The sequence below is a fragment of the Tupaia chinensis genome, unplaced genomic scaffold, assembly GCF_000334495.1.
Source record: "Tupaia chinensis unplaced genomic scaffold, TupChi_1.0 Scaffold000201_1, whole genome shotgun sequence".
NCBI classification, from domain to species: domain Eukaryota; kingdom Metazoa; phylum Chordata; class Mammalia; order Scandentia; family Tupaiidae; genus Tupaia; species Tupaia belangeri.
Window position 1 is genome coordinate 3,278,267 of NW_006159676.1, and position 8,859 is coordinate 3,287,125.

Consider the following 8,859-nt stretch of genomic DNA (forward strand, 5'->3'; position numbering starts at 1 on the left):
CACTGAGAGGCCCACCAGCCCCAGTGCTCCGTGGTCTGCTTGCAGGTGCCCACGGGCCTCCGGGGCCAGTCGCTGCTGAAGGTGTGGGGCCGTGGCCGGTGGGCGGATGAGGGCTCCGTCTTCCACAATCAGACCTCGGTGACCGTGGACGGCCGGGGCGCCTCCGTGTTCATCCAGACGGACAAGCCTGTGTACAAGCCCCAGCACCGAGGTGGGCGACCGGCACGGGCCGCGGGGAGGGCCTGTCACTGCCGGGAGTGGCTACACACCTTGTCTTTTCTTTCAGTGCATGTAAATGTCTTCACCGTCTCCCCAGACCTGAGGCCTGTCCAGGAGAAGGTGAGCCACCTGGGACTCTATCGCTTAGGCCACCATCAGCAGCGGGACTTTCTCCCTCTAATTTCCCCCCTTTTTTGGGGGAGCAAAATGCTATAGGGTGTGTGCACTCGCCAGAGAGACAGAGAGACAGAAAGCGAGAGATCACCCCCCAGGGGGGATGGCCACGCCGCAATCCCTTCTCCTCCATTCTCCTCTCGGGATCTTGGGCACCACGCACATGCGCCCGGCGTGAGTTTAAGCCACCAGGTCCGGGACTCGAACCGTGGCCAGCTGCGTAGGAGTCCAGCGACATAGCCATGACGCTAACTGCTGGTCCCTCTAATGACCTCATTTTTACTTGATCACCTCTCTCAAGATCTTTTCATCTTTTCTCCAAGCCCAGTTCCATTCCAATGTACTGGGGTAAGCATGTCAACATATGTGTTTTGGGGCAGAGGGAGACACGGGACCAGCAGATGGCGTCATGGCTATGTCTCTGGACTCCCATGTAGTCGACCGCAGTTCGAGTCCTGGACCCGGTGGCTTAAACTCACGCCGGGCGCATGTGCGTGGTGCCCAAGATCCCGAGAGGAGAATGGAGGAGAAGGGATTGCGGCGTGGCCATCCCCCCTGGGGGGTGATCTCTCGCTTTCTGTCTCTCTGTCTCTCTCTGTCTTTCTTGCAAGTGACGCGCCCTATAGCGAAAACCTCTCCAAATAAATAAATAAATAAGGGGGGGACACAACCAAACCCATATGAGCCACTGTGCCTGTCCCAGGGATGAGGACTGAGCGTGAGTGTGTGTGGAGGGTTTGGAACTTGCTGGAAGGTTTGCTCACTGCTTCTGTGTGTCTTCTTTGCAGCTGGAAGCCTACGTGCTGGTGAGTGGTCTGAGCCCCGCCCGGGTTCTGATGTGAGGCTCCGTTACCCCACCCTCGGCAAGATCTGGTCTGTGTCTACTCGGTGTGCCCCTCTGGGTCGCTCCCTGTCTGCCCACAAGGCTCCGACTTGGGATCTCCTGTCTGGCTTGTCCCCCTTGGTCACCAGGTCCACTCTGGAACAAGCGAGAAATCACCCCCCCAGGGGGGATGGCCACACCACAATCCCTTCTCCTTCATTCTCCTCTCAGGATCTTGGGCACGCACGCACACGGGGTTGGCGTGAGTCTCATGGGTCTGGGACTTGAACCGTGGTCAACTACATGGGAGTCCAGCAACATAGCCATTATGCCAACTGGTGGTCCCCCCCTTTTTTTTTCTAAGAATTTTTTTTAATTTTTAAAAACTATTTTAGTTAATCTTTTTCCTTTTTTTTGGAGAGGTTTTTTGCTATAGGGCACGTGCACTCGCCAGAAAGACAGAGACAGAGAGACAGGAAGGGAGAAATCACCCCTTGGGGTGATGGCCACGCCGCAATCCCTTCTCCTCCATTCTCCTCTCGGGATCTTGGGCACGCACGCACACGCACCTGGCGTGAGTTTTAAGCCACCAGGTCCGGGACTCGAACTGCGGTCGACTACGTGGGAGTCCAGCGACATAGCCATGACGCTAACTGCTGGTTCCTCCATTTATTTATTTATTTTTATTTAACCATAGAGGGATAGAGTGAGAGAGAGAGAGAGAGAGAGAGCGAGAGAGAGAGAGAGAGAAAGTGAGAAAGCAAGCCACCAGGTCTGGGAATTGAACCGAGGTCAGCCATGTGGGAGTCCAGCACCCTTAACCACCACGCCACTTGCCAGCTCCTTTAAGAATGATTTAACTCATTTTATCTATCTACCTACCTATCTATTTATTTATTTAAATTTGACCAGAGATGGACAGAGTGAGAGAGAGAGGGAAAGCGAGGAACCAAGCCGCCTGGTCTGGGACTCGAACCACAGTCGGCTATGTGGGAGTCCGGCGCCCTTAACCACCACGCCACGTGCTGACCCCCTGCTTTTGTCTTCATAATTCATCCTAGGGCCTACCCCCATTCACTGTCCAGTTCTCGCCTAAGGGAGAACTGAGGAATCTGGAACCTCAACCATCATGTCTCCCTGCCAGCCCCATCTTGTTTTAAATTTGCCCATGGACACGTGAGCTCACCAGAGAGACACAGAGACAGAACATTTGTGTTAGGCACGCGCTGGGCCATCGTGACCTCACTGGGCATGTCTATCCCCCCCAGGATCCCCGGGGCTCTCGAATGATGGAATGGCGACACTTGGAGCCCTGCTGTCTCGGTAAGTTTCTTTCTTCCCTTTCTCTTCCCTCCTCCCTGCTGTCATATGAGGTCTGCACATGGGGTAGACCTTACCTGCCCAGTGACAGTATAGATTCAGATCCAGGATCCTCAGCCCAGCCCAGCACACCTTCCCTGCAGCATGGGGACCTTTTTTTTTTTTTTTTTTTTAAATGACAGGTTATTTCTGGATCCTTCTACAGAATATTGTTGTTCAAAAGGCTCCTCCTCCAGGCTGACTTCCAGGATTGCCTCTGCAGCCCAAGGCTGGGATGAAACCACAATTTTTGCACTAAGTTTGGACTTCACCCTGGCACTCGGCACAACCGATGGTATCCAGGCTGGGTAGTCTGTTTGTTTTCCCCATGGGGCTGGAAGCTCACCACCTGTTGGTATCTTATCGTGGTGCCCAGTAAGCAGCTACTGGGAGGAAAAATGTGAGCCCACATTTCTGTGTGCTTAGAATTGAGCCAGGGATCCCGCCCAGAGCTTGAGATCTTTCCAAAACACGGGGGCCTTGGTTGTTGGCACCCCCTCCCAGCTACTTGCTGTAATTTGTGCCTTGTCACCACACGCTGGGCCACCTTCAGGTCAGTCACTGTGTATGTCAATTCCCCCACAGGACCCCCAGGGATCTCGGAGAAAAGAGCAAAACCACTGCTTTTCTCTCTCGGAGTCAGCAAAGGCTTTGCTTGGGCCAGAGCCTCACCATGTGTGCTTACTGGAAAGAGAGACAGAGAAAGAGAGAGACAGTGAGAAATCACCACCCAGGGAGGATGACCACACCGCAATCCCTTCTCCTCCATCCTCCTCTCGGGATCTTGGGCACGCATGCACATGCGCCCGGCGTGAGTTTAAGCCACCGGGTCCGGGACTCGAACTGTGGTTGGCTACATGGGAGTCCAGTGACATAGCCATTATGCCAACTGCTGGTCCCGATTTCTTTCTCCCAGTAACCATTTACTGGACACCATAGCGAAATACCGACAAAGGAAGAGCCTTCAGCCCCATGGGGGAGACAAACATGGACAGACCACCCTGGATACCATCCCTTGTGCCGAGTGTCAGCAAGGAGAACTCCAAACTTAGTGCAAAACAGGAGGCTTTAGTCCAGCCTTGGGAGGGTGGGGTGGAGTGGGGCTCAATCCTGGAAGGCTGCCTGAAGGCGGAACCTTTTCAACACTAACAACCTGAAGAAGGATCCAGACATGGTTTGTCACGATGGGCATGACTTGGGGGCGAAGGGCCTCTGGCACCTCATCGATAAGAGGCCAGAGTTGTAGCTCAACACCCCACAAGATGGTCCCCACAACGGAGAATGGTCTGCCCACCCACCCCACCCCACCCCCCAAAAAAAAGTCAGCCGTGCCGAGGTTGAGAATGACTTGGTTGCAGGACAGAGCGGATGAGTGGGACTGGCCCACGGTACTTGTTTGTCCAGCTCACTGTCAGCACGTAGCCTGGGCTCGGGGCACTCCAGGAATGTGGGGTACACCCTGTCCGTCATCCCCAAATCTCCACCTCCAGCCTGCCTGAGTCTGGGACCTGCTCACAGCCCTGCACAGACTCTGGGAGGGCAGAAGAGGAGCGGGGTCCCAGGGTCCCTCTGCTCCGACCTCCCCGCTTGGCACCGAGCTGGGGGGCTCCGTTAGGTCCCCCTGCCGGAACTCGACGGGGTGTCTCCTCTCCAGGTATCACCAGCTTGAGCTTCCCCTTGTCCGACCAGCCCGTGATGGGAGAGTGGTTCGTCTTTGTCCAGATGCAAGGTCACGTGTACAACAAATCTTTCGAGGTTCAGAAGTACGGTAAGTCAGAGGATCTTTTATATTTTTAAGAATTATTTTAATTTATGTATTCATTTTATGTTCATCTGACCAGGAGAAACAGAGAGAGAGAGAGTAAGAGAGAGGGAAAGTGAGAAAGCAAGTCACCAGGTCCGAGACTCGAACTGTGGTCAGCCGTGTGGGAGTGTCCAGTGCCTTAACCACCATGCCACCTGCTGGTCCCCAAGGCAGAGAATCTTATGATTATACGATCCTGGGATTTCCGAGCAGGGAAAAACCTAGGACGTAATGGGGATGCTGAGGAGGAGGAGAAGGACGACAAGAACCTTTATCTGGGCCAGCAGGTGGCGTGGTGGTTAAAGCAGCTGAAGCCCATGTGGCAACTGTGCAGTTCTAGTCCCGGACCCGGCAGCTTGAAATTCACGCTGGGTGTGTGTGTGTGCATGCCTAAAATTCTGAAAGAAAAATGGAGGAGAAGGGATTGCAGCATGGCCATCCCCACTAGGGAGTGATTTCTTTCTGTTTCTGGTGTGTGCACATGCCCTGTATCTAAAACACTTAAATAAATAATAACAATAAAAATTGCCCACAGATGGCATGGTGGTTAGAGTGCTGGAGCCCACAAGAGTGATTCCATGGTTCAAGTCCCAGACCTGGCGGCTTAAAAATTACCCCGTGTTTGTGTGCATGCCCAGAATCCTGAGATGAGAATGGAGGAGAAGGGATTGTGGCATTGCTCTCCCTGCTGGGGGTGACCTCTCACTTTCCCTCTCTCTGTCTCTCTTTGTATCTGACAAGCATACGTACTCTAGGACAGAAATCTAAAGCAAAAACAAAAATAAAACCTCCCCTTCCCAACTCCCCCATCCCTCTTCTCTTATTTTATTTATTTATTTATTTTTTGGAGAGATTTTTGCTATAGGGCACGTGCGCTCGCCAGACAGACAGAGAGAGACAGAAGGCGAGAAATCACCTCCCCAGGGGGGATGGTCACGCCACAATCCCTTCTCCTCCATTCTCCTCTCGGGATCTTGGGCACGCACGCACACGCGCCCAGCGTGAATTCTAAGCCACTGGGTCCGGGACGCGAACTGCGGTCGACTACATGGGAGTCCAGCAACAGAGCCATTACTCCAACTGCTGGTCCCTATTCTTCGATTTTGACCAGGGAGTAACAGGTAGAGAGAAAGGGACAGTGAGAAAGCAAGTCACCAGGTCTGGGACTCGAACCATGGTTAACCGTGTGGAAGTCCAGCACCTTAACCACCACGCCACCTACCGGCCCCCATCCGTCTTCTCTTCTTTCTCTTTCAGTGCTGCCCAAGTTTGAGCTCCTGATCGATCCACCCAGGTACATCCGGGACCTGGATGCCTGCGAGAGTGGCACCGTGCAGGCCAGGTGAGAAAGACGGGCCCCTGAGCGGAGCCCCGCCCACTCCATGCCCTTAGCTCTGCCCTAGCCCCGCCCTCCCCATGCCGACACGCCCATCCTAGCCCCGCCCCTTCTACGTCAGCACGTCCCGCCCCTACGGCTGCGCGCGCGCACATACACATGCACCCTCCCCTGCTGTGACTGTTCCCCCCGTCACTCCCGGGGCGTCTCTGCTCCTCCGTGGGTATCCCGGGTCCCCCAAGAACACCCACACCCAGGGGAACTGAGGGGTTCCTGCAAGGGAGGGCTAGTCACCTGACCAGGGAGTTGACCAATCCCACACCAGGATGGACTTAAGGACTCCAAGAGCTGCGGTCCCTTCTGGGGGACTCCAGGGGGATCCCTCAGAGGACACAGGTCCTGCCGCAGTCTGCTGCCTGCTCGGGGATTCTGGCTGTGTGTGTCGAATCCATTCCAATGACCCGGCAAGTTCACACACAGTAAATCTAGAAAGTGCTATTGAAGGTGCTGGCAGGCTGACGGGTCATGGCGGACAGGTTCGAGTCCCGGACCTGGCGGCTTGTCTTCTCACTTTCTCTGTCTCTCTTACTCTGTCCCACTCGGGTCAAATTAAGATACAGTTAGATATAGAAAGATAGATAAAATAAAATAACATTAAATAAAATAATAATAATAATTTTTTTTTTGGAGAGGTTTTTGCTATAGGGCACGTGCGCTCGCCAGACAGACAGAGAGAGAGACAGAGAGACAGGAAGCCAGAAATCACCTCCCAGGGGGGATGGCCATGCCACAATCCCTTCTTCTTCTCTTCTCGGGATCTTGGGCACGCACAGACACGCACCTGACGTGAGTTTAAACCACCAGGTCCAGGATTTGAACCGCCGTTGGCTACATGGGAGTCCAGTGACATAGCCATTACGCTAACTCCTGGTCCCAAATAAAATAATTCTTAAAAAAAAAAAAATAGTGCTATTGAAGTGCCCACCATGGGACCAGCAGATGGCATAGTGGCTATGTCTTTGAAGTCCCATGTAGTCAGCCATGGTTTGAGTCTCGGACCCGATGGCTTAAACACACCGGGCGCGTGTGCGTGCGTGCCCAAGATCCCGAGAGGAGAATGGAGGAGAAGGGATTGCGGCGTGGCCATCCCCCCTGGGGGGTGATTTCTCACTTTCTGTCTCTCTGTCTCTCTCTGTCTTTCTGGCGAGTGCTCGTGCCCTATAGCGAAAACCTCTCCCAAAAAAATAATAATAATAATAATGAAGGTTGGAGAAAAGCGTTGTCTCTGTCCTTGTCTCGTGGCCATACAACATGGCCTGGCCTTTTCCCAGCATCCCATCTGGGGTGTCCCTGCATCCTTTTGTTGTAGGTATACCTTCGGCAAACCTGTTTCGGGGACCTTAACTATCAACATGACGGTCAATGGCGTGGGGTACTATAGCCATGAGGTGGGGCGCCCTGTCTTCCGGACCATGAAGGTGAGGAGCGGACATATCCCCTCAGCCCCGACCTTGGCTTCAGCTCTGCAACCACACGTTTTATTTTGTGTTCTAAAACAGCCATCCTCCTTGGCGACCAGCAGGTGGCGTGGTGGTTAAGGCGCTGGACTCTCACATGGCCAAGTGTGGTTTGAGTCCCGGACCTGGCAGCTTGCTTCCTCACTTTCTCTCTCTCGCTCTCTCACTCTAAAATAAGCAAATAAATCAAGTTAAAAAAATAAAAATAAAAAAGCCAACCCCTTGAGGACCAGCAGGTGGCGTGGTGGTTAAGGCACTGACACTCACAGGTGGCTAACCACGGTTCCAATCCCGGACCTGGTGGCTTGCTTTCTCTCTCTCTGTCTCTCTCTCTCTCTCTGTCTCTCTCTGGTCAAATTAGAATAAGTAAATACAATTAAATAATAATATTTGTTTTTGAGAGGGTTTTTTGCTATAGGGCATGCTCACATGACAGAAAAACAGAGAGACAGAAAGTGAGAAATCACCCCCCAGGGGGGATGGCCACGCCGCAATCCCTTCTCCTCCATTCTCCTCTCAGGATCTTGGGCACGCATGCACACGCACCCGGCGTGAGTTTTAAGCCACCGGGTCCAGGACGCGAACCGCGGTCGACTACATGGGAGTCCAGCAACATAGCCATTACGCTAACTACTGGTTCCCACAGCCTGGTTCTTAACAGCTCAGGGACCGCTACTGGTCTTCACCCTGGAAAATGGGGACTCTTGCTCTAAAATAATGATATGGTGGGGATTTTTCTGGTGGCAGAGTTCTTACTGGCTGAATATAGAGATTTTAGAAAATATATTGGAACCAGCAGGTGGCATGGTAGTTAAGGCGCTGGGCACTCCCACATGGCCGACTGCAGCTTGAATCCTGGACCTGGTGGCTTGCTTTCTCACTTTCCCTCTGTGTGTGTGTGTCTCTATCTGCCAAAATAAAATAAACAAATGAGTCAATAAAAATTTTAAAAACGGAAATATAGAAAGGAGGAAAAGAAAAAAAAAAAAAAAAAAGAAAGGAGGAAAAGGTTCGATTCTGTAGCCCAGTGGTTAAGGCGGCCAGATCCCACGTGGCCAACTGTGTAGTTTGAGGCCTGGACCCAGCAGTTTGAAAAACACACCAAGTGTATGTGCGTGTGTGCCCAAGATCCCAGAAGGAGAGAGAGATGGAGGAGAAGGGATCGGGGTGTCACCCTGCCCCATGGGGAGTGCTTTCTCCTCTCTTTCTCTTTGTCTCTCTCTGTCTCTCTGGAGAGTGCATACACACAAAAAAAGAGAAAGAAAGAAAGAAAGAAAGAAAGAGAGAGAGAGAGAGAGAGAGAGAGAGAAAAAAGAAGGGAGGAAATAAAAATGACTTACACAGGGACTAGCAGATGGTGTGATGCTTACATTGCTGGACTCCCATGTAGTCAATCATGGTTCGAGTCCTGGACCTGGCAGCTTAAAAAGTCATGCCGGGTACGTGTGCGTGCATACTCAAAATCCTGTGACGAGACTGGAGGAGAAGTGATTGCGACGTGGCCATCTCCCTTGGGGTGTGATTTCTCACTTTCTGTCTCTGTCTCTGAGGCGAGCACATGCACCTCTATAGCAAAAACCTCTAAAAAAAAAAAAAAAAAAAAAAAGAGGGCAACGAAGTCAGGCAA

The 8,859-nt window shown here is 52.6% G+C and overlaps 1 protein-coding gene across 1 annotated transcript in view; it reads left to right on the top strand.

Moving 5' to 3' along the window:
* CPAMD8 (C3 and PZP like alpha-2-macroglobulin domain containing 8) overlaps positions 1–8,859 on the top strand; it is a 71,485-nt gene that overhangs the window by 6,355 nt on the left and 56,271 nt on the right. The window contains exons 4-10 of the mRNA XM_006147189.2: positions 46–211; positions 287–339; positions 1,182–1,199; positions 2,485–2,539; positions 4,230–4,343; positions 5,637–5,721; positions 7,085–7,193. Coding sequence (XP_006147251.1) covers positions 46–211; positions 287–339; positions 1,182–1,199; positions 2,485–2,539; positions 4,230–4,343; positions 5,637–5,721; positions 7,085–7,193 — 600 coding nt within the window. The remainder of the gene's footprint in view (positions 1–45; positions 212–286; positions 340–1,181; positions 1,200–2,484; positions 2,540–4,229; positions 4,344–5,636; positions 5,722–7,084; positions 7,194–8,859) is intronic.